The sequence below is a fragment of the Gopherus flavomarginatus genome, chromosome 6, assembly GCF_025201925.1.
Source record: "Gopherus flavomarginatus isolate rGopFla2 chromosome 6, rGopFla2.mat.asm, whole genome shotgun sequence".
NCBI classification, from domain to species: domain Eukaryota; kingdom Metazoa; phylum Chordata; order Testudines; family Testudinidae; genus Gopherus; species Gopherus flavomarginatus.
Genome location: NC_066622.1, coordinates 119,243,333 through 119,269,629, shown reverse-complemented (window position 1 = coordinate 119,269,629; position 26,297 = coordinate 119,243,333). Strand labels below are relative to the sequence as shown.

At 42.8% G+C, this 26,297-nt stretch overlaps 1 protein-coding gene across 4 annotated transcripts in view; it reads left to right on the top strand.

Annotated features, from left to right (window-relative positions):
* The window catches only part of LHPP (phospholysine phosphohistidine inorganic pyrophosphate phosphatase), a 172,695-nt gene that overhangs the window by 59,250 nt on the left and 87,148 nt on the right, over positions 1 to 26,297 (top strand). For 3 of the 4 annotated variants that reach the window (XM_050959690.1, XM_050959691.1, XM_050959692.1), the window contains exon 6: positions 2,582 to 2,673. The exons of the other annotated variant lie outside the window; for it this stretch is intronic. In XM_050959690.1, the coding sequence (XP_050815647.1) occupies positions 2,582 to 2,673 (92 nt within the window). The remainder of the gene's footprint in view (positions 1 to 2,581; positions 2,674 to 26,297) is intronic. 4 annotated transcript variants of the gene reach the window in all.

Genomic DNA, 26,297 nt, shown 5'->3' with positions numbered 1-26,297 from the left:
CGGGTACTAGAGGCCTCATCAGCCTAGTCAAGAAAGGCATCACAAGAGCCAGTCACTGGAAGCTGAAGCCAGACAAATTCAAATTAGAAATCAGGCACGAACTTTTAACTGTCACTTGTAGTAAAAGTGATTAAACCGTTGGAACAAACTACCAAGGGAAAGGGTGGATTCTTCATCTCTTAAAACCGGATGTCTTTCTAGAAGACATGCTTTAGTCAAACATAAGTTACTGGGCTCAATGCGGGAGTCAGTTGGTGATACTTAATGGCGTGGGTTGTACATATAAGAGATTAAGTTAGTTGATCTGATGGCCCCGTCTGGCCTTAAACTCTTTAAAACAATGGAGCAGACACGGAATAGTACCATGAATGCTACAAATTGAAAATTTTAATAGCTGTAAGGTTTGGTGATGAAGGGCCAGATCATGTCATCCCTTCTGTCCTCAAATTCTGTGAATCTATGGAAATGGTTCATTCTCTCCCCAGCATCAGACCCAACATGCTATGGCAACCTAATTTTCTGTCACTTCAGTTTGAGAGTCTTCATTTGTGCTCTGTATAAACAGCAGTAGGGAGGGCTGTGATAACAGTGTGACTGTATAGTGCAGAGGCTCTTAAATTTGGCCCTCATTATGCCCATGCTGCTATGTGGCTGCATCGTATATTAAAAAGATGTGTTTCAAGGAACAGGCTAGGAAAAAAGAGGTTTTAATATTAGCTAGAAGTGGTAACTGGAGTGATGCCTAAAATAGAAAGATTCTGTATGTTTTATTTTCATAAAGCTGTTGCACGCCACCCACACAAACACACAAAAACAAGTCAGAATTCCCCCTAGAATATGGTTACTAGAGAAGCTAGCCCCTATTTGTGGTGTACATGACTCATTCCCATGACCTCTCTGACAAGGGCCTATTTATCAGCCCAACTCAGATGGAAAAATGCTAGGCTGGCTTTCTGTGCGTGCTCAGTGGAGTCCCCTTGGTGCTATTCTTGGCAACACCATTGCCATCTAAGGCAATTCTGGTCCAGTTATAAATGTGCCTTTTAACCTACAAAGGCCCGTATGTGGAACACAGACCTGTAATGAGGGACACAAGAAAAAACATAGGGCAGAGTGCTTAAAATGTGAGACCAGTTTATATAGTATAAAAATAAATACTGTATGTAACCCCTGTGTAACAAGTCTATATTTCTATTGGGCCAATGTTAGAATAATTGAGATAGGACGTTTATGTGGAAGAGAAGTACATTTCGGCAAAAAATGAGTACTCTTCCTAACAATGAGAGAGAGTTGTGAGGTATAATTATTGTGGAAGCCTGATAGTACTTTAGGTAAGGTTGCAAGTTAAGCAGCTAAGGTAGAAAACTTGCAGCTAAGATAGCTTGGTCATGTAACTAGTTAATACATTTTCAAACACAACTGGCTCTGTTTATAGTAGGTGCACAGTCATGTTTGAAAACTGGTAGCTAAAACGTGTTGTTTGTCATGTTTTTGAACAAGACACATTTTCCCAGCCTACCCTGTAATGCACTTGGTAGCCCTATAATGTAAACTGCCTTTGTTTATCTTAGGTGCAATCCAGGATTCACTGAGAGATTTGGGTAATGAAAGAATGCTGAGTCATAATTTGGAGCTGACCTTTTCTATGATTGCTCAGATATTATTTTTTTTCTTTTTGGGGTGTGGGGGACCTTTGAGATAAAGCAGTCAGCCATGTTTAAATGCAAGGGAGGGGAAGGCAGGGTGACATCAAAGACTTGAAACGTGTCACTTACGACTCTAGTGCCCAGTTTGGTGTGAAACAAATGGATTTTGATTTAACAATGATATCACCATGTGAAAATTGTGTCTCTTGAGCATGCGCAGTACATATTTTCATTAAGCTTATAGGTGTGCACTTAGACACACATCCTTTAAACAGAGCACAGAGACTTTTCCCAGTTAAATTTTGCTTTATAACCGACATACTCTAGTTTGCTTATATTTCACTTACATAGACAGTAACTGGTTATGATGCAATCATTGCTACACACATATGGAAAATGCTATGTATTTTTGAATAGCATGACATTGGACTGCACTACGATGCATGTCTTTCTAAATTTCCATATTTCCCATAATGTGATTTGAGAATAAATGTTCCCAAGTTATATTTTTCATAGATTTGCAAACAGTTTGATCAGCCTTTATAGTATAACTTCTAAGGAAATGTTTAAAACTTAATAGTATCTTAACTGCCATTGCCATAACATAAAAACATGTTTGGTAGGAATGTAGGATTAACTTTATGAATTTCTACATTGTTTTTGTACTGTGCCTAATCATTTTTGACTCTTCTGATTTGATTTCAAATTGTGTTAATGGCTACTGTTCAGCTATATAGCCAGCAGAGGTGCAGTGTGAATTATATTCAATGTAGGATGACTTTTAATCAATATGATGACAATATTATCTTGTTTAATTTGTCTGATGGCAGTATTAAACATCAAATCAAGCAGTTTATTATGTCAAGAAAGATGAAGTATGGCAGAAATAAAATTCACTTGACACCAGTTTTGTCTGTATTTCATTGCTGTGACAGGCCATCATGATTGGAGATGATATTGTGAATGATGTAGGAGGCGCCCAGCAGTGCGGTATGAGAGCTCTACAAGTACGGACAGGGAAGTACAGGTCAGTGCACATTATACACCTTACACTCCACATGACTAATCACGGAAAGAGGGAATATAATGGCAGAGTATGATTTGTTGTATTTACGTTTGTCCTCAGGTACAGATTGCTCCAGTTTTCTTATGACACCTTGATTTAAAAGGGAAGGAGGAATTATGGCACTGCACCCAATGCTGTTTCAGCATAGTGCTGCAAAATGAGCATGGCAGACCTGATTTTCAGGGAGGCCTCTACCAGCTCTCCTCTGGTGGTTGTACAATTTTGCCATCAGCCTGTGCAACCACTTTTTCAGCACAAACCTCTGCCTACACTATTGTTAGATTCTGGCAGGCATTAGAATTTCCACAAGCAAAAAACCATTTGGACAAAATTGTGTGTGCAAAAGTCGAAGCTGGGTCCTGGAGATCAGACCCACAGTAATTGATTATTTAAAAAAAAATTCCTTTCTAGCACACAGGTTACTGATAAAACTTGTTTGTGTGTGAACAAATGAGTCATCTGCGATGCACACAACAGCCGTTGTTTCTTTGGTAAAGTCTGCCTTATGTTTTATTGCTGTAGGTGAAAATGTTTGATGGGCTGTGTGAATTACTCTACACTTGTTTTTGATATTCTCAAATTGCACCATTGTTACTAAAGACAAGGACCCCTGTCTGCTTGGCCAAATTTCACCACAACAAGTAATCTAAGTGCAAAATTTAAGGGGCCAATCCTACTAGCTACTGAGTTCCTTGTACAAGATGCTGAGAGCCCTCAACTTTCAGTGAGGCCAAGATCACAAAATCTGACGTAATATTAGCTCTTTTGTATTTTTTTTGGCAAGTTTCTGGATATTTCAAGTCTACCCCACCCAAGGTGCTATCTGTTGGATGCATGCCCTCTATAATCACGGGACACCTCCATATGTATATCCCTATCTCTTGGCGTTTATACCACATGCATCACTGAGACATTTGGGATAAGATGGATATTCTCTCATTGAGCACCCTGTTTGCCCACTGGTCGATGAGGGCAGGCTTTTACAAATGGATCACACTCAATTTTATGGACCCTGAGTGTATTTTCTTCTGCTAGGCCCACCTGTGTATCTGGGCTAGGCTCCCTTTCCCTCGCTGGATGATCCAAGATGTCCTGTCTGTTACATACCCCAGAGTACGCTCGACTTGGAAATGCTGATGCAGTAAAATGAGTGAGTGTTAGTGGAGGGATCTTGGGAATATTCTTTCTTCCAGAGATAAGTAAGCAGGATGGACAGATGAGCTAGGACCCCTATGAAGTTAGTTTTCAAGGGAGCATGTCCCTTGGTCTCCACTTGGTTTGGATTAGCAAAGACACAGATGCAGACCTTTGAAGCCAAAATAGTACATGCTCTCCCAATTCTTATGACAGTTTGCGAGAAATGAGTAATTTTAAGGTATCTGTAGTTAGAAGCAGGTACAGTGTATTTTTATACTCACATTTTTAAACATTAGTAAATAAAATCTCAAAATCAATTATCTATCCATTTCAATAAATCTCTGTATTAAACATTTTTTATTTTGTACTACTGAAGTTATTGATCCCATTAATTTATTAAGAACTACTATTTTGATGTACATGGAAAATAAATAAGAACACGATAGGAATTATCACAAAAAACAAACATTGAATGAAAATTAATAGGCAAGAAATTTGAAAGATAAAAGAAGAGCAAAATTATTCTATGGTTGATTTAAAGACCAATTCCTAATACAGATTAAAAACTAGTGGTGTGACATTATGCCTGGATTCCATAACTGCACACAGATATATCTTTTGTACACAGACCCCTGTGTGCTACACTCAAGTATACCTCTGGGTGGCACCATTAGTACACATACTTGATGTAACTAATAGTCTTCCCATGAAAGCTAAGACTAATTTTACAAAATCAGCATACAACATGAATGCTCCAGTAGGATGTTATAGTGCAGATGCTGGGTGTCAGCACAGTCGGCTTTCTGGAAATTTCACCCATGAAAAGTCTGCAACTCACCAAACTTGAATTCATTGTGGGTGTCAGTGTCAAACCCCGTTTATGCCTGTGATCCAGAAGCAGCTTTCTCCCATTTGAGCCAGGAGGTTGCTGGCTGCCCACAACAAAATGGAGGCAGAGTCAGGCCCAAAAGCTTGTGTTCTGTGGGATAAAGAGCAGATGAGAGGAATTATGGATAGGAACTGTTCCAGTCGTGTTTCCCAACATGCCAATGCTTAAATGGGGATTAGACTATTGTCACAAGTTACCATATATATATATATATGGCAATTTACTCTAGTATTCTGTAAGCTGAGTAGTTCCACTGTACCGTGCCCCAAGTCCCACTGTATGCTTACCCCTGAAGCACAGACATTCTGATCTAAGTTACACTGATTTCAGGGCACCTCCACTGATTTCAGTAAGGTCATTCTGATTTACACTGGACTACTGGAGATCAGATTCTGCCCTAAGTAATCCAGTTCTGCCTTCAGTAATGTGTGCAGCTCTACTGAATCCAGAAGGAGTTATGTCATCATGTGTAAATGTAGACAGGACTGATCCCCTGTTACCACTTATCACCTTTATTGAACTTTATAAACTTTTTTTTTTTTTACTTTAGAGGCAACAAATGATCCCAGGGCTTAGTTTATTGAAGAAGCTACGCTATTTATCCACTGCTGTGATAAACCCTGATATCGGACCATACTACATAAAAGTTTAAATATTGAAAAAATTGAAAACCCCACATCATCATCGTAATGTTCCTATTACACTTCTGTCGTTTAGGGCAGTGATGAAGCTCCTTCACTCCTGTCTGTTTCTGGCAAGTCTTTCAATGGTTCCCCAGCTGTGCCTCAGTTTTTTCAGCTCCGCTTCCACAGTTCTTCGCCATGTTGTTTTCAGGCAGCCTTGTTTCCGCTTGCCTTCAGGTGTCCATCTTATTGTTACTCTGGTGATGGAATCGGTTTCCATCCAAAGCACATGACCGATCCATCTCCAATGCCTCCTGGCAATGAGATGGTGCTCAGATTCTCTTGGCTGCACTGTGTCAATAGATCTTGGTTTGAGATTGTTCTGGGCCAAAAGATACGGAGGATTTTTCTGAGGCAGGTTGTATGGAATGAAGGCAATTTGGACATGTCATACTTTCTCTCCAGCATTCTGCACTATAAAGTAGTGTTGATAAATCTTGAGTTTGGTTTTGGTGTTGTATTTTGATGATTTTCAGACTGTATTTAAGCTCCTGAAGGTATTTCTAGTTTTATTGATTTTGTTCTAGATGTCCTGGCTTGTTCCACCATCCTGGCTGATGGTGCTGCCCAAGTATGTGAATGTTTCTACAGTGGTAAAAACATAATTCGCTATCCATACTGGTGATGGTGAGGCAATATTAAATGTCATGATATCTGTCTTATTGCAATTGACTTTCAGTCCAATTTTCTGGCTGAATGCGTTGAGTCGAGTTGTTTTTTCTTGTTTATGGTGTTGGGTATGTGATAGGAGAGCAACATAATCTGCAAAGTCCAGTTCTTCAAGGGATAAGAAGAATGTCCATTTAATGCCTCTTGGCATTTCTTCTGTTGTACGTCGCTGTGACGTTGCACTCCATATACTTTATGGAACTATGCTTATGAATATGATGTAACTTGAATATGCTTTACGCTAAATACCCCTTGTATGGTGTCATTAGAAAGCTTGTAATCTACTAAGTGTGTTCATCCTATTTGTTTGCATGTATTATTTGTATATCTGGAGTTAGGAGAATAAGATATAAACTTGTATCACTGATGTAAACATCTTAAGTGGAGGCCATTAAGGGTGCTCCAGAAACAATCAGTTGTAAATGGCTTTAGTTACTTGAAAGCCTTCCTGTGTATGTGTGGGCCATCACATAGGGAATGGACAGTAGGGATCTTACAGTGAAATGTGACCATGTCACCTGATAATGAAATCCATCTTAAATCTGGTACCTTTCCATTTAGAAGGAGGGGTGGGAACCTAGAGAGACAAGATTCCCACCTTGTACCAAAGCTATAAAAGAGGGTGGAGCAGGACAAAAGGGGCTACCAGTTGTGACAGAACCTCTGTTTACTACCTGAGATGTCTGCTGGATCTAACAAAGACTGTACCGGGGAAAGATTTGGGCCCAGACTAGGAAGGAGTCTAGTCTGTGAAAGAAGCTTATTGGAACGTCTTTGAGGATGAGATATTACCTGTAGTCAGTTTCTTCATATATTAGGCTTAGACTTGCGTGTTTTGTTTTATTTTGCTTTGTGACTTACTTTGTTCTGGCTGTTATTACTTGAAACCACTTAAATCCTACTTTTTATACTTAATAAAATCACTTTTGTTTATTAATAAACCCAGAGTAAGTGATTAATATCTGGGGATGCAAACAGCTGTGCTTATCTCTCTATCAGTGATATAGAGGGCGAAAAATTTACAAATTTACCCTGTATAAGCATTATACAGTGTAAAATGGATTTATTTGAAGGTTTGGATCCCATTGGGAGCTGGGTGTCTGGGTGCTGGAGACAGGTAACCTGCTGAGCTGTTTTTAGTAAAAGTTTGTGGCTTTGGGGGTGTGGCCCAGACCCTGGATCTGTGTTGCAGCAGGCTAATGTGTCTGGCTCAACAAGGTAGGATTCTGAAGTCCCAAGCTGACAGAGAAAATGAGCTCAGAGGTTATTTCAACACATCAGGTGACAACCCCAAGGGAATCTCTGTGACAGAACCTGTCATAACCGCATTACCCAGTCGATGGCAATGTTGAAGAGGATTGCAGACATGACACACCGCTGACGTACTCCTGTTTTGACTTCAAAACTGAGCTCACTGTGATCAACACTGCTTCTGTAGTTGAAATAGAAGCTTTTGATGACATTGATTATACGGAAAGGAATTCCATACGCCTGCAGAATGCGCCATAGGCTGGTCCTGTGAATGCTATCAAAAGTCTTCTCAAAGTCTATGAAAATTATTTAGAGTTGCCATTGCCATTCTAAGCACTGTTCTGTTATGTTTCATAGAGTGAAGATCTGCTCTATGCATCCACGCCCTTTCCAAAAACCAGCTTGCTCTTTTCTGAGAATGCTATTAACTGCCTCTGATATATGCTGGACTATGATCTTACACAATACTTTGCTTGGCACAGATAAAAGTGTGATACCACACCAGTTATTACAACCCCACATTGGGGCCAGGAAACTGAATTTCAAACTGAAATTTCATGTTAGTTGGTCTTTCAAAGGGTGAGGTTTGTGCTTTGGTGATTAGTTACTGTGGTGATGGGTGTCATATCAGAACTTAGATAGAGCAATTGGCTTTGTGAAAGGCATAGAAAAGCAGTAGGTGACTCGAGATCCATGAGGATCTTGGGATAATTGTGGAGGCTGAAGGCATCTGTATGGAGACCCGGTGCTTCCAAGTATTTGCATGGGCTTCTCCCTATTGCATAGCATCACTGTCATTCCAGGAGCTATGCTCCCATGAGGGCCTCAACGGAAGCTGTTCCCAAGGTGAGGTTTAGAGTGAGGAGGGTTACCATGCAAGAATGATGACAGGATCAGCATCCTCTTACACAAGGGATGGATGTCATGGTAAGTGGCTCTCTCTTGGTTCTGCCCCTTCTGGATCTTCCAGGCTTAAAGCCCTCAGTGTACCTGTGGTGGGGCTTCCTGGGAGCAGGGAGACTCACTGTTTCCTGCACTCCTGCATGTTCCAACTCCAGTCAATCTGATCAGCCTGCTCAGTATTAGAACTGACTCTCAAGCTCAAAATGCTGAACTCCTACCCAGTAATCAAACCAGACGCAGAGCAAGACACTTTCTGTAAAATGTAACAAATTCCATCTGCAATATTTAGCTGTAATTTCTGTTTTCTCAGGTCTGAGGAGAGTGATGATGGGGAAGGACCAGGGTGATGACGGGGAGGAATTCTGTTGAGTTAATGCCAGTCACTATGTTTTCTAAGGTGTGGAAGGAAGTCTTGATTGATTGAGTGGTTCTGTTTTATACATGTGCCAAGCGATGCTATGATGGGCCCATTGTTATCAGCTGTGAATCCCAAATGTAAAGTGATGGTCCAGTGTTTGCCCTGACCTGCCAGTGTCATCCCTTCGCAAAAGATTTAATCCATCTGCCCACTTGTGGAGGAATAGAGCTCTCTCTCTGCTATGATCTGGAGCATTTCAGGCAGACAGCAGATGAGGCAGGCCCCCGTTGCATCTTGCTGCTTTACAGAGTGTATCCGCTCCATTGTGTTCTGGGATTTCCAACGGACCTTTAGTGATTTCTGCCCATCTGAAAATGGGTAAGAGGCTCAAGGGCCAGGTGGGTTATTTGGAGACAGATGAAAATGTTTGGAATGCCATTGGGAAGTCTCATATTCGTGTAATTCCTGGTTAACAATATAGGTGGGGAGCAAAGTTTTCTGTGAAGTACACTTAAGGATGAATGCAGTGGAGACTTTGCCTGCCGTCCATAGTGTGGAGGCTGGGACATGACCACAGAATTCCCAGGGGGGAACAACATGGTGGTGTCTGGATTTTCGCAGCGTGGAAGTCGGATGGTGTATTTGTTGAATCTGACCCTCCCTTAAGCAGTTTATATGAGCACCCATGTGAAATTTCCATAGCAGAATCTTTATAGTGAATGTGCGTGCAGTGTAATGAGGAACTCATACCTGTGGAGGAAAATGGATATGTGCTAACTCCACTTACAGCTAGTTGGCATCAATATCAAACCAGTATTTCCAAGATAACTATTGATTCTGCAGTGCTGCTTATTATCCTGATTCTTCTTTATAGTGAGCAAGTTAGAGCAGAGCCAGAAATGTACCCAGAGGCATTTCAAACTCTCTCTCTCTCTCTGAATAAAGTCAGAAGCAGCTTTCAGATGTATCAACATGTCAAATGTGCAGGTGATTCTTGGCCGTGTGGAGGAATTACTGAGTCGCTTTTTGTTTACAGTGATTGCTTTTAAATAGTGGACTATGACTGAAATAGCCCAAACTACAGTGATATTCACTGTCCTTAAGCTTTTATTATATATGAAATGTTGTAAAGGTTTAACTGTTTGGCAGACGTTTGGGTGAGAATTGCAGTGCAGGAATTTTGCACGGCCGTGGAATGAAATGTTCCCACAAGCTACATTGAAATGGCATCAGTGGGGAAGGAGATTGATGTAGTCCACGGAGACCCAGCTTATTGTATCATTCAGCTAGGAGTCCTTAAGGTTCCCTTTGGCATTCATCCTTGTACCACCAGCAGACTGCTGACAGGTGACTGCAGTATCATTTCCCAAATACAGTATAGGACTACTCTGTGCAATACACTGGTAACAAAGTAAACGTGGTGTGCAGTGTTACGCTTGCACTGCAGCTGATTTAGCCTTTGTGAGCTAGAGTGCAACACTGGCCATGGAGCTTCAGTCTTGCAGTAACTGGTGGTATCACCATTAATGGAGGTCCTGGAGCATTTACATTATTGAGCACCATTTTCAGAGGCTCAGGATCGGGCAGCACAGCTTCCTTCCAGGTTGAAACTGGCCACTCAGTTCTCAAGGGCTTAGCCCCCAGAGCAAATTTAGCTGTTGTAATATTGAACAAAAAATTAGTCAAGCTGGGTTTATTAGATTACTGTCTCAATATATTTCTTCTTCTCAATTTCCAAACACATAGCAGTTCTAGAGGCTTTTTAGCGGTCCCTAGCAGCAGAGGATATTAAAAAAGTGATAACAGGCCCACTGTTGCTATAACCTCACAGTCTTGTTCACTGAGTCACTGTGTCACTGAACACAGCCAACCAACCATTAGTGTGCTCTTATTTTATGGGTTGTGATGCAGGGTGGTGGAACCACTTACAGGAAACAAGTCTATAGAGAAACTCCACTTACAGGGAAGCAGGGAGAAAACACTGAGTAATTACGCACTAGATAATACTTAGTCCTGCCATGAGTGCAGGGGACTGGACTAGATGACCTCTCGAGCTCCTTTCCAGTCCTATGATTCTCTGATTTCCAGGCTTGTTGATAAACTTCCAGTCCTCATATAAGTCCTCATAACCTCATTGAAATTCATGGAAAGACTCCATGGCCATGTCTGTGTAAGGGGAAAAGATGTATTCTAACACATTAACTAAAACATGTTAACTAAATGCATTAAAAAACTAGTGTAGACAAGGTAAATGTAATTTTAACACTGGTTAAGGTAAATCCTTGAACAGTTGACGTGTTAAAACTACATCTTGCCTCATCTACACTAGAATTTTAACTTGTTAGTTAACGTGTTAACACACCTTTTTCTTCTAGTGAAGATGAGGCCCCATTTGGATCAGTTCTGAGGTGAACTTTCAATTTACTGTGAGATTATACCCTCTTGGATTGCAGCAATGATCACTTATGGGATAGATATTTATTGGTGAGTTCCAAGAGTATTATCCCCTCCCGCTTCCTCCTCAGCTTTGAATGAGCAGAGGAGGAGAAGACGAAAAGTTGCTACTTTGATGTGGGGTTGAGGTGTTGGGGTTGGAGGGAGTAGTAAGGAGAACTCTTCAACTCCTGACTTTGCTGCAGTTACTTTCATTTGAGAATGAAAATGGACTTTTCCAGAGCCCCTTCCTTCCACTAAATTCCAGAGCTGCATGAAACGGCATGTGGTAAAGTGAGGGCCTGACTTTACCACTCCTGGTGTGGGAGAGGGAATTTTCTTCCCCCATCCACCCTCTCCAATTATAATTAGAGTTAAGTTTATAATGCAGTGTTTGGTTTTAGGGCAAAACCCCCACTAACTAGCTAACAAACACACAACATGTGTTAGGTTTGCACCAGAAGTGATACATGATATTATTATTAATTCATTTGTCCTGCGGTAGTTCTCTGAGACCCTCATGAGGGACTGAGGCCCAATTGTGTTAGGTGCTGTACATATGTGTTCTAAAAAGACAACCCTACGCCAAAGAGATTATAATCTAAGCATACGATGAGACAAGAGACAGCAAGAGATTAACAAATGGAACATGGAGGGGGAGACAAGGTAGCAATGAAATGATGGTATTTGGTATAATAAGTAGCAGTCCCATCACACCTGCTCCCTAGCCGTTGATCAACTAACTTCTGCTTAGCAGCCCCAATTTAATAAACACTCAGAGTTCAAGGATTTACACCAGAGAACAATGTTCATCTCATGAATGGCAAAGAAGCAAGCAACTGTGTCAGTTTGAGCTCTACCACTCCCATCCTTCCCCTTCCACATAGGAGCTGTTTAACAGCGATTATAGCGGTTTTAAAGCTTGTCGTTCCTTCTGCCCGGTGGCTGCTTAACAGTGGGATCAGAGGAGAAAAAAATGACTCCAAAGGTCACTCAGAAACAATAGGCCAAGGCATATGGGAGGACAGGAGGCTGACATGTAATGGTTGCATGGAACTAGATGGCTTAAAAACCACCTATTCTGAAAAGCATCCCAGCCACAATGACCATTTTGTTTCTGTTCCGTTTTGTTCCTGTACTTTATCCCACCCAAATGTGCCTCTTTAGCATAAACTCTTTCAGGCAGGGGCGAGCTGTTGGGTTGGTGCTGTGCTTATATTTTATAGTGCTGTTTTTGCTACTACATAAATAACAATAGAGCCCTCGGGCAACTTTAGATTCCCAAACGTGTGGCCAAACTAGTTTATGTTTCTCCCCTCCCTACAAATGCATTATTCATGACATGACAGGAATTCTAGTGGTAGCTGAAATGGAAATGCATAATAAACGGCATTCTGTTCAGTGCTCCCCAAAGTTTCTCATGGAGTGTGTTCATCCCACTGCACAATACACTGTGTAGAAAGAGAGACCCATTGCATCCCCAAAGAATAACCTACTCCAGGCAGCACATTGAGCAGCCTCTCCACCTCATTATGGATGGGTGAAGGTCTAACTGCTACCATAACACAAATCTTTCCCTCCTGTGCAAGATTTAGTAATTCAGCCTTATAAGACAATACAGAAAATAGCCCTTTTTTTGGTAGGGGTGGGGGAAGTAGCCTTTTCTCAGTGCTAATGTAGTTGCAGTAGAAAAATTCCACAGCAAAGTAGTCATGGGGGTTAATCGAACGTTACATGGTTTCTCAACTCTTGTCATTTGCAGTGTGCCAAAAATATGCGCTAGCTCAACATTTGACAGCAGTGATGAATGTCATTACCAATAGCTAAATATTTTGTTTCTGTAAAAATGCTAATGAGTGTGTTGAAATGTGCTTCAGAAGTAGCAGCACAGAGACAGCTGCGCAATTGTGGTTTCACTAGAGATTTCCTTTAAGACTCGGGTTCCTGCTCTCTGTGTTTTTCTTTCTACGTTAAATGTCATATCTGGCTTGTTTGGTTTGTATGATAATTGAGCAATGACTTTCAGTAAATGGCATAGGGAAGGAAAGGTCTGATTTAGACTTGGATAGTCTGATAAAACCAAAACATTTATTTTGTAAAAAATGGGCTAACTTCATCACTAGTTTAACTCCATTGAAACAAGCAACTCGGTACCTAAAACTTTCATCTTTCTTCTGGTTTATGGTCATCTTATTTATTTGTCTTACGGTAGCACCTACGAGCCCCAGTCCTGGACCAGGACCCCAGCGTGCTAGGTACTGTACAAACACAGAACAAAAAGATGGTCCCTGCCCCAAACCACTTACAATCTAAGTAAACCACTTGCAGTAAAATTCATACAATCTAAAGTAATTGTGATGGCTAATTTTGGTTGCTGAATAACATCGGACATCTCTCCCAGCTGATGGGCAGATACCACAGTGGACTTATCTAATGAAAAGAGTCCTCTCTCTGGTGACTGGATTTGTATCATGTACATGTATTGCACTTCAGACTCAAAATAGGATCCTAAGTTTTCATAAACATCTCTGTTAGGGGACCCTAAAGGGAGCTTCCATTTGACCAGCCATTAGGAGCTATGTTAAGGTAGAAACCATTGGCCTGTTTTACAAACTGTTGTAGCCTGGTAGCATTGATAGAGAGCCCAATATTCAAATGTGGGGGCCTGAGTGAGTCCACCTACAACCAAATTTGCGGTCCCCAAACTGGCACTTAGCCTGCCCAAATGTTGAACTGGGTGCCTTAATTTAGGCACCTACATTTGAAAACTAGGCTCAGTCTTTGAGCCAAAGTCACTGGTGTAACAGAGTAAACTGGTTCTGTGCTTGTAAAAGATCCACAAGCAATGATGTCTGACTAGTCTTTCATGCTTACTATGAATGAGTGGCCCTCCCAGCAGCCTCTCGCCTTACTTCCCCATCTTGGTGCCTCAGATAAACTCAGTGCAGCTGTGGGAGTATATTAATAGCCCTTTTATGGTGTTAATTTCTTACCAAAAACCCCACTACCATCAGAATCCCTCCAGCTCAGTCCAAACAGTACATTAGTCCCAACAGTCCAGTACCCAGTGCAACTCCAGTGTGTCTCACCCCTCCTCACCCAACTCTCATGTTTGACTCTGGGGTCTCTCCTCATACCTTACCCCAGGCCCTCTAGCTGGAGTGCTTCTCCATCCTGTTTCCTTCCCAGCTGTGGTTCCAGTTGCCTGGAGACATCAGTGGGCCTACCCCTCCATCATTCCCCAGCCTTCTCAGAGAGCCAGCAGGCATCTTCCTGTGCCACTGTCAGCCTTCAACTCTCTCTGGCTGTGGCTTTCTGGCCTGGGGAAGTGTGATTCCCTGACCGCCTTCAGCTTTCATTTACTTGCTTGGGCTCCACTGCTCACTAGGGAACTCTCACTGCTTCCCCATTCAAGGGCATCCCTTTCCTGAAGCTCTCAGCTCAGCTCTACCCTGCTTCTGAGTTCCTGTTCTGGGTTCTCACTCAGGACTCTGTACTCTCATTTGTAACTCCCAGTGGCAGTCTTGCCCTCCTCATTGCAGCAAACTAAGGCAAACCTGGACTGGACCAGGAGCGATGGGCCCAATTTCATTTAAGGGGCCAGCTCTCCTGTTACACTTGCAAAGAGCCTCTTCTAAAGCAGACCTGAGGGTGCTGATGGGGACAAGGGAAGGGGGAACATTTACATTAAAGCTGCCTCTCCAGTACCTGGCTTGAGTAACACTTCATATCCTTTCAGAGACTTTACACCCTTATGCAGACAGATCAACAGACAGTTAAAAAGATTAATAATTGAATGGTGGGTTAAGTCTACTGTAACTGCCATTAAATTACAGTCACTTCAGACACCAACACCTCTTTTGCTTGGCATGGCAAGAATGACAAATAATTGGGAGAAATGGGGTTTGTTTGAGGAACAGAGATCTCCTACTTCACCCCACCCCCCATTTAGTGTAATGCAATTGATGGGAACTGAAGATAGTCTGTAGCTGCCGCTCTCTGTTGTGACCCAGGAGCACGTGTTGCACTGTAACAATTATGATGATCGGTCATCATGGTTTCCATCCATTGCCAAGCAATTGCATTTGGTTATACCTCAAACCGTGTTCTTTGTGATTTGCCAGAAGATTAGCTAATTCAGAATATATGGCAAGCACTTTTGAATGAGCTCTTCATGATACGCATTTACGTCCAACCCATTTGCTTCCCTAAAAATCACAGTTGGTTTGCTGACATATAAAGCAGAGGACTGAGCCCCAGCTGACTAGACATTGTGACACATTACACACATAGTTACACGTTGTAACTGCTTTCAGATTGTCTCATCTTTAGCCATTACCTTCCATTTCACTGACCCTGTGTGTTTCTAATGGGAGGACAAGCTAGGTGAGGTAGTGTCTTTTACTGGATCATAAGAACACAAGAACGGTCATACTTGGTCAGACCAAAGGTCCATCTAGACTAGTATCGTGTCTTCTGACAGTGGCCAATGGCAGGGAATGAATAGAGCAGATAATCATTAAGTGAGGGGACAGATAGCTTGGTGGTTTGAGCATTGGCCTGCTAAACTAAGGGTTGTGAGTTCAGCCCTTGAGGGGGCCATTTAGGGAAGTGAGGTTAAAAAAAAAAAACTGACAGGGGATTTGTCCTACTTTGAGTAACGAGTTGAACTAGATGATCTTCTGAGGTCCCTTTCAACCCTGATTTAAAAAAAAAAAAAAGATCCATTCCCAGCTTCTGGCAAGCAGAGGCTAGGAACATCATTCCTGCCCATCCTGGCTAATAGCCATTGATGGACCTATCCTCCATGAATTTATCTAGTTCTTTTTTTAATCCTGTTATAGTCTTGGCCTTCACAACATAAGTGGTTATATACCTAAGTTACCTTCCAATGACTATACATCTAAGTTATCTGAAATCGAACTCTTACATAAAAGAGTTTTACCCTCTCTCAAGTAAACTGAATTGGTTCTGTTCTTCTTGAAGTGCTTGCTCATGTCCATTCCATTGTAGGTGACTCCCATGCAGGACCTCCAGAGGCAGGTAGGAGTATATAGACATGTTGTTTGCAACATAGCTCTGCCAAATCTAATGTCATCCCTGGCTTGCTGGGTGATGGCATAATGCTTCATGAAGCTAAGTATTGATGACCACATCGTGGCTCTGCCAATGCCTTGGATGGGGACATGAGCCAGGAAAGTGGCTGACGACACCTGAGCTCTCGTGGAGTGAGCACTTACTATTAGGGGCATCACCAGCGCCAGTTCATAGCAGGTACAAATGCAGGTGATGATCCAGGACAAAATCCTCTGGGACAACACTGGGAAGCTCTTCATTCTGTCAGCCACCGCAATGAAGAGTTGAGTTGATCTGCAGAAAGGCTTAAAAAGTACACTCCCGGTAGAAAGCCAGGGCACACCCGACGTCTGGGGTTTGCAGATGCCTGTCCCCATTGGATGCGTGTAGCTTTGGAGAGATCACCTGGAGGATGATGTCCTGGTTGACATGGAAGTGTTACCACCTTTGGCAGGAAGGCAGGGTGGAGACACAACTGGACTTTATTCTTGTAGAACACCATGTACAGGGGCTCTGACATAGCTTTAATCTCAGAGACTTGCCTCGTCGACGTAATAGCTACAAGGAATGCAACCTTCCATGACAGGTCGGAGAAAGAGCAAGAAGCTGGAGGCTCGAAAGGAGGACCAGTAAGTCCTGAAAGGGAAACCGAATCATGTACCGAAGGAAACAGCCTCTCGAGGTGCTTGAGGAACCTGATTGTCATCTTGTGTGAGAATACTGATCTACCCTGGACGTGCAGATGGAATGCTGATATGGCTGCCAAGTGCACCTTAGTCGATAAGAAGACAAGCCACTGTTGCTTTAAATGCAGGAAGTAGTCCGGGATGGATTTTAAAGAGGCACTTATAGGGGAGAGATTCTGCTCCGAAGCCCAGCAGGAGAAGCACTTCCACTTCGCAAGGTAGGTAGCTCTAATGGAGAGAAGGAAGGCATCCGATAGTGAGCTGCTGTCAAGGCTTTGTAGCAAGCAGAATTGATGGCATTTTCTGTTCTGTCTCATGGCAAACAGGTCCACTTGGGGAGCTCCCCACCTCTGGAAGAGCATCCAGGCAACCCTGAGTGGAGGGACCACGTGTGGTGAGAGAAGAAGGACCTGCTGAGGTGATCTGCCAGCATGTTCCAAACACCGGGAAGTGAGAGGCTTCTAGGTGGATAGCATGCTGGATGCAGAAGTCCCACAGGTGAAGGGCTTCCTGACACAGGACTGATGACTGGGCTGACCCTTGTCTGTTGATGTAGAACATGGAGGCCGTGTTGTCTGTCAGTACCTGCACCACTCAACCAGAGAGATGGGGAAGGAACACCTTGCATGCCAGGTGGACAGCCCAGAGCTCTCTGATGTTTATGTGAAGCAACAGGTCCTCCCATGACCATAGTCCTTGAGTTTTGAGGGCACCAGGGTGCACTCCCCAGCTGAGGTCAGACTCATCCAATACCAGGAATACTGTGGGCCATGGAGCCACAAATGGAACGCTTTCCATCACCAGATTTTGATTGCACCGCCATTGGCAGGAGGTGAGTACCCGGTCCAGAATCGTGAGGAGCCTGTCCAGGGGGTGTCTGGCTGGGGGACAGACTGATGACAACCACATTTTGAAGGGACCTCAGCCTCAGGCTTGCATGCTGGACTATGTGCCCTAGGAGTCTGAGACAGACCCGAGCTGTGGTGAGCAGGTGTGCGGTGACTTGGGCAGTAGGGTCAATATCAGATGAGTAAACTCTGCAAGATTTTGATGGCATCGGATCTCTTTAAGCCCCAAACTCAGGCTCCACAGTGTACAGTGCCGCCAGCCTGGTCCTAAAAGAGGCCCCCCCTGAAAGCTGCCAATTTCAAGTTTATATCTGACGCGATGCATTTCCCACGGTGTGAATTTCCAGAGCGCTGCCTGGAACATAAAACCGCCAGCAGAAGACTTTAAAGTGCCAGATCAAATTCAAACTGTTATTTTGAGTTTACAATCACAGTTGATAGATGGTGGGAGCTTGAAGTGTTTCACTTCACCATGTGAACTCTCCGAATGCTGCACTGAGCAAAGCAGCTGCAGCCTTCCTTTAAAAGAGGCTCCTGTGCTGTGGAGCACTGTAACCTGCTACAAAGTGAAGCTTTGTTTGAACTCAGACAGACATTTGCAGTTGAATAACATTAACTGCTCTGCTCAGCCATTGGCTGCAGGAGACTGAAATCAGGCCCAAAATTAGGAGAATATTTAAAGTGTCTGACCCTGAAGGGAAGAATTTTCACTCATAACCCAACCTGGCGCTCACCCAAGATGATATCATCTGGAGGGGAAGCTGGAAAAGCTTTCAGAATGATGCTTTCCGTGAAGGAACTCTAAACAGTTGTGTCAGCTAATCATCATGCAACACGTTTGCAACAATCATGAATCAACAAAAGAAGGAAAGAGGGAATGAAGGAGAGAAGAGACAGAAGAGGGAGATGGAAGAAATGTGTTAGAAAAAGGAGCATCCTTTACGCTTATTTCAAGGGAAATGATATGAACTATCAGGGATGGATTCAAGCCCGCTCTGCAGTTCCATTGCTCCACTCTAATTGGGAAAGGGACCATAAAGCTAAGAATTCCTGTAGCGTATGGGAATCATCTGCTGGTGCAGAGTTAATAACCAGTGATGCGCTCCTGCATACCCTAGCATATGAGTGGGAGCGTTGCGGGGTGTCTGCTCTGATCTTTGCCCAGCTTGACAGCACCTCAGGTGGTGTCACGAGTCACCACAACTTAAAGCAACCTAGAGCCTGCTCAGAGTTTGCCAGGGATCGGGGGAGCACAAAGATGACTTCAAGCCACTTTGGTCCTCCTCAGCTGTGCCAAGCAGAGCTCTGGTGCAGCTGGACATCTAGCTCTTGATTCCAAGGTTTACGCAAAACTTTTCTTACTCCTTGCTTTGGTCATTCTTTGTAAATGTCTTTAAGTGAACCTAGTGTTCAAAAAAAGAGTTGGATAGAGAGCCCTGGAGACTGAAAACTCACAGCATGGGCAGAGCAAGTGTACCAGCATTGGGCTTACTAGTATGCCTCACGGCAGCGCTTTTAGGGGATGAGGAGCTGGTTCCTTTTCCTTGCCCACGCAAGCTATGGTGTCTCAGCTGAGAATGCCTCCCTCCTCCCCGTGAGCTTTTGTAACCTGTCCATTAACAAATGGACTGAGCTCCTCCCAGCTTGTTTCATCAAGCATCTGTCAGATGCCAATGACCTTCACTTGCTACTAACCAGGGCCAGATTCAAACCAGTAACCTGAAGGTGAAAAGTTCTGTATTTTATTACCAACCGTCAGAACCATCCAGACTCTAGTTGTCTGTCTGTTAGAGTGTAACATGGAAACCCCCACACCGTGCCTTCCCTAGGGTTGATACCGACTCTTTACCTTCCCTTTCTAATGTTCCTCTTAGAAAGTGAACACTGCACCCTTCTTTCCAGTGACTCCTGGAAAAATAAAAAAGAGCCCCTGTTGGAGGGTAATACACTGGGCAGTACTATGTAGCATTGAGAAAACATTATGGGTGCTCTCCCTCTAGCCGTTATTGATAGAGAGGAAGGATTTCCATATGGTTAGGGTCCTCATCTAGGACTTGGGAGACCTAGGTTCAAGTCCTTGCTCTGTCAAAGACTTCCTATGTGACCTTGGGCAAGTCACTTAACATTTCTGTGCATCAGTTCCCCACCTGTAAAAGGAGGATAACAGCACTTCCCTACCTCACAGGGCTTTTGTGAGGATAGAAATGTAAAAGACTGTGAGCTGCTCAGGTACTGTGGGCCATAGAAGTACCTAAGATAGCTAGATACTGGTCATCTGGGAACCTCAGTCCTTAGACTTTGTGCTCTGATATTTAAGTCAAGAGAGAAACTCTGCTATCTCAAACTATGACAGTCTCATTCAAAATTCTGTGTTCCAGGAGCATGAATGGACCTTGATTTGCTCATTTAAATCTGACCCAGTTGTTTCCTGAACCTAGTTCTGCAGATTTGTCTAGCCTCATTTTTTGTAACAGTAGCATACAAAGCAGTGAGTGAGCACTTTCCTCTGAAATCAGTGTGTCAGGCTCAGAGACTTCTTCCCATGCCATTCCAGGAATCTTTTGTGTTTTTTCCCTAACAAGAAAGCCTTTACTCTGTCTGTCAGGGAGCACTGAACAGACTGTACTGCATATTGTGGAGCCTTGGAGATGGAGGTAGGTCACCTATTTAATTAGGAGTCTCCACTAGTCATTTTTCCTAAATTCTCATTACATATTTATAGTGTTATTACAGCAAGAATACTCAAAGCACAGGCCAGAAATCAGATGCTGCGCAGAGCCTGAATGTGGCTGAAAGCTGCCCTCTCCTTTTAAACACAAGATAAGAGCAAATTTTGATCAATGCATGTTTTTATTGTTGGTCTTTTCAAACAGGCAAATTCTTGTCGTATGCCTTATCTACCAGTGAAACCAAGTACAATTGAATACTCTCACTTCATCAGTTCCCTGTTAGGATTTAACTAGCTGATCACGAGAACATTCCTGGTGCATATTGACCCTGGGAGGTGTCCCAGGGATATCTGACTGGCCTTGGCTGAGCTACTTGTGAAGGCAGATGTGCTATTCCATGGAGCATCAGGAGTTGACTCCGCATGGTCCATTCTAACTAGTCCACAAGGGGTGCCAAGAGAACCAGAGAACTGAGGAAAGCTGTTTTTTTAACAGTAGGCTCTTTGAGAGCCAAGACAGAAGTGAAGGCGTGGAAGGGGGTTGGCGCTCGGGACATCTGAATAGCGGTGGATCACTGGGTGATGAATAGTAGAGTTGATTGAAGGTCATCAGTTTCAGTTCTAAGGGTATCTGTGAGCTTTTCCTTTGTTTTTGCTTCATGCTTCCCACCTCGAGACTTTGGCTTTGAGTTTCTGGGTTTAAACAAACCCCAAATCTCAAAGTGAAGCTTAGTCAAAACCTTCGTGTTTCATCTGGTTTTTGTGTTAAACCAATCATGTGAAGCCGTTGTCTTTAATAGAGAGAGAATTTCTTTACTAGCAAGTGAATTGTGGGATTTTTTTTAAAAGCTTTTGTTCCTCAATATATTTTACTATGACAGTGTAAAATGAATAATTATGTGAAAGGCAGGGATGTAAACCTTAACAGCTGAAATAAATCCAGTGCCATACAGTAATGCTTGCCACTTCTGCCGTAGGTCAGCTGGCTCAAGTGAAGATCTCTAGTTTCATTGGGCATTAATGGAACTGACATCAGTGAATGAAGTTCACGTCATGGATGAGCTGGATTTTATTCTTGTAGACTTAGCTTTTATTTCCCCTGATGTTTTAGATGTTCCGGGAGTCATCCTATTTCCTTGCAATCTTATATTCATATCATTTTAAAACAGCCTCTAAATAGGAAGAGTTCACCTTTACTAAACCAGACCAACTTTAGATTCATGCAGCTTGTCTCGTGAAACTGTTGACATGACTAATATCCCTTGTTCAACAATCTCCCGTGTCTCCATTTCATCAAACAATTCTTTATGCATATTGCATCCAAAAATTACACTAAAAGAATACCATGTGACATTCATTCAGCTCCTTTGTGCGGTGTGCATTATGAGACAGTCTTTAATGAGATGGTCCTGACCTATACTGATTTTGAACTCCCGCCTCATTCAGAGCACAGGATGGATGGTACTCACTAAATGGTTAGCTATTCAATTTTTTTTAATCATCACCCTTCTTTATGTCACTCCAGGGTTTATTTACTACACACTCTTCAAACCTTCTGAATACAGAATTATTAATTTCCTTCTGAGCTTTTTTATGGTGCTCTCATCACAGTAATGTAATTCTTTGCAAACATTTAATGCATTTATTTAAACAACATCCATGTGAGGTGAAGTGGTGTATTATCCTCATACAAGTGGGGAACTGAAGCATGGAGATTAAAGCCAAAATTGTCAGAAGTGCCAAGGAACTTCAGGTACCACAGTGAGACACCTAGGACCTGATTTTTCAGAGTATGTAGCACTATATAGCACTTTGTATACCCAACACTCGTCTCCCATTGATTTCAGTTACAGCTGTCAATGCAAATCAGGCCCCACATATCTCAAGCTGGGCACCCAGGAAATGGGTGGAAAAGTTTGGTTTAAGTAACTTTACTAGAATCACAGTGAAACTCTGTGGCAAAGGCAGGGATCGCATCTAGTTCCCCAGGACAGCGTTCAACTGCCTTAACAACAAGACCATCCTTTCTTTTCCTTTAATTCCCTGCCTCATTCACTACATACTTTTCAACTTCTGCAACAGATGAGGCAGGAGTCCTGTGGAAAAAATAGAATGCGATCATGTAATTAACGACTGTGTAATAATGCATATGCTGCGCAGTTTCTAGGTTAATCAGATGGACACAGTGAGGTTCTTGCTGGACTTCATGGAGTCTGGTTATAGAAATATCTGCTTGCTGGTGAAGAGGATTGAGAAGACTGGGTGTTTGTAAACATTGTTCTGGTTATGGTGAAAAAGCTTTATCAAAGAAAGAACTTGCTGCATGACCCAAGGTGGCCAGAATCAGAGCGAGTGTGATCTCTTTTGAACATGTGTGTGTTAGTACATACACTGCTATAGAAATACACACAGGGAAGGAGAAAGGTAATTAGCTGGGCACCACCAGTGGGGCAAGAGGACAAATTTTGGTCAAGAATCTTGAGGCCAAATCCTGCTTGTACTAAATGGGCACAAATAGTTTAGCTGAAGGAAAAACTGGTATGAATTTAAATGAGCCTAATTTAAGTGGCTTTTCCCATGAACGGCATTAAGCTGGCAATCACATAGCCTGGGCTAGACAAAATTATTTGTGCAATTGCAATCTTTTATGTTTGTATGGCAGTTTTTCTTATAATAGTATCTACTGGCTATTGATAGGATTTTATGGTATATTAATGTCATATATGTGTTGATATAGGATATTATTTTGTGTTCCGAAATATAGGGCCAAATCCTCAGCTGATGTTAAATAGGTGAACCTAAATGGATTTCAGTGGAGCTGTGATGTTAAACACCTGCTATTGATGTGGCCCATTGGGTGTCTGGAAATAGCTAAGCAAGTGTAGGGGGAAAAATATTTCTCCTCCCAGCTGGAACACATTGCATACGTCAGGACAAGGAGATGCATTTATGAGACTGAATGCTCCATTTATCAGTGTATGAGCTATTGAAAGACAGACTATATCCTAGATAATTATAACTAAGATTAGCCTTCTTAGGAATGGAAAAGTAGTGACAATCCCGGGTTTCCCAAATCCCCCAGAGCTGTCTGTTTATCTAACACCCTGGATGTGTGTTCCAGTGACTGAGGATCAGCTAGATTTATGTAGGTACGGTTTAGCAATCTAAATGCTTCAGAGTTTGTCCACAGAGCCTGTAGGCTGCTCTGGGTATTTTCATTGTCACTGCTCACAAAGGCCGTGGGAACACAGAATGTAGTGGAAGGATTCAGATTGTACAGTCAGAAAAATAAGACTGAATTTTGAGTAACCCAGAACAGGCCCCTTCCACTTGTTTTAGTAGGAAGTACCAGTCCTGTCTGAGCAGCTTTAACTGAAAGCCCAATTTGACTCTCCCATGAGAAGGGATTGGAACGGGGGAGCTCCTCACATCTCCCCTCCAGCAGCCTCCTGTGATTCCTGAATTAGAGAAGGATTCACTGTGATTTCCTTATGGCAACCCACATTTATCACTTGTATCATCCTGCAAAGTCTATCAATCTAAAACCCTTTACCAGAAGGAGGGACAAGAGTGGGTTCTTGTATTTACTTACTGGAAGGCAAGTAGCTTCAGTATACTACACAGTCCATGTTCGTTCTAAAAAAGGGAAGTGGCTGTCAAGCACCAGCTTTAAAAAAAACCCGAAATGAGCCAAAATGACAGAGCTGCTGCAGTGGGAGTCCTTCTGCCAGCGTTACTGAATGGTAAAGGAAAATGCCCCCGGGTTGTTCAGCCCAGCAGAGAAGCACTTCTGTGTCTCATGCTTTGTTTTGTTTAGTTTATTTTTTATATGTTTTTAACTGCTTGGCATTTCTGAGCTTGTTGTTGATGTAGTGTGTTTGCCAACCATCTGTAGTCAGAAGAAGACACTTCCCTCCATTGTATCATTTTTCTTCCAGGTCCCTTCTGAAACCCTCGTCTAGTCCAGTGGTTCTCAAACTGTGGGTCAGGACCCCAAAGTGGGTTGTGATCCTATTTTAAGTGGGTCTCCAGGACTGACTGAGACTTGGTGGGGCCCAGGGCCAAAGCCTGAGCCCTACCCCCAGGGGCCAAAGCCTGAGGGCCAGAGCTCAAGTTACAGGCCCCCTGCCTGGGGCTGAAGTCTTTGGGCTTGATCTTTGGCCCCCCCGTTCAAGGTGCTGGGGCCCGGGGTTTGGCTTTGGCCCTTCCACATGGGGCTCGGGGGGAGCGCAAGCTTTGGTCCCCAGTCCTGGGGTCATGTAGTAATTTTTGTTGTCAGAAGGGGATCATGGTGCAATGAAGTTTGAGAACCCCTGATTTAGTCCATTTAAACAGTATTTCCTTTATATCCATCTCACTATTGATTATTAGTGCATTTATATGGGTAACAAGAATATACAGTTATAATAGTTACAGATTTAAAAAACAAAAACAAAGGTGAAACACTCACCCCATTACAGTTAGTGGCAAAACTTCCATTGACATCAGTGAAGCCAGATTTCACCCCAAGTGTTTTGGAAGCAGTACAGGCCCCTTTTGTGTCCCGACTGCTAAACCAGTATTGATGTTTGCAGTGTAGCTGTAGCCACATCAGTGCCAGGATATTAGAGAGACAAGGTGGGTGAGGTAATGTCTTTTATTGGACCAACTTCTGTTGGTGAGAGAGACAAGCTTGTCTCTCATCAACAGAAATTGGTCCAATAAAAGATATTTACTCACTCACCGTGTTTCTCTAAACCAGTATTGAACCAGTTTGGAAACCAGTTTACAGCCTCTTGCTCTGGACTCTCACACTGTCCATGCTTGACAAACAGATGCCTGCTTTTAGCTCTTCTGCTTCCATTTAAGTCATGAAGATCTTGGTCACTGAGGTCAGTGAGAGTAGGATTGGGAATTAGACTCAGAATGTTTCGTGGCTTCTCACTTTGTGAACTTTGACATTGTTAGACTGAGCAAGGAGTGAGTGCACTTTTGCGAGACAGAGACGGCATTGCACATGCTGTAAGTATAACTGATTGAGAAAACGGTGGGACTGAAACATAAAATGCAATTTGCATGAAACCTTTAGTGCTGCCTGGTCTCCGCTCCCAGTGCTGAATGACGATGCATTTTATACCAGTTTAGCTCCAAATTCAGCCATGGTGAAAGCAGCTGAGCACAAACCTCCATTAAAAGCAAGTAAGAGCTGAATTCAGCTCTGAGTTTTGGGAAATCTAGAGGTTTAATGTGTCATTAAATTCACTGAACAATGTTAGCAAAGACAAAGAGATTATACAAGCAGTTAAGGAAGGGGAAATGTCGGGTGGGTAGAGCAAGGGATTGAGAGTGATTTCTGTTTTGTACTCCTAGCTCTACCACAGATTTGCCATGTGACCCTGGATAATACGCTTCAGTTTCTTCAGCTGTTGATAGGAATAATAATCACCTACCTTCGTGAAGCAGCTGGAAACCCTTCATTGACAAGCTGTGTATAAGCCTAGCCCAACTCCCATTTAAATCAATGGGAGTCTTTCCATATGAGTGTTGAAGCAGGTCCTATAAGCATCAAGTATATGTCTGTCTTTGGATTTTGTGTTATTATTTTGCCCTTTAAAATATAGCAGATCCCTGTTACGAGAAGTGGAGATTGGTAATAAAAGCATGACCTGGAATTCGGGTATAAAAAAACTGCTGAAATATTCTCAGCGTCTTGTCTCTGGAGAGTGTTTTTCATCTTATGTAAACAAAGGATTTCTCAGAAGTTGCTTTGAGAAGCTTCTTGGAAAGTGTTGGGAAGCACATTGCTGAAGATGCTACATAGTCTGTTGACAGAAGAGAGAGGGAGGGTACTAACCTACTTGCTTTTATATCAGAAGAGTGTCAGAGCTTGTGTTCCAGCTATAGCATGTGTCATTTAGCCCAAAAGTGCTGCTTCTGGCATGCTGCTCCCACGCACTTATATACTAATATGGTGGTTTTCAGGGGCTTGTCCCTGCCAGAGCACA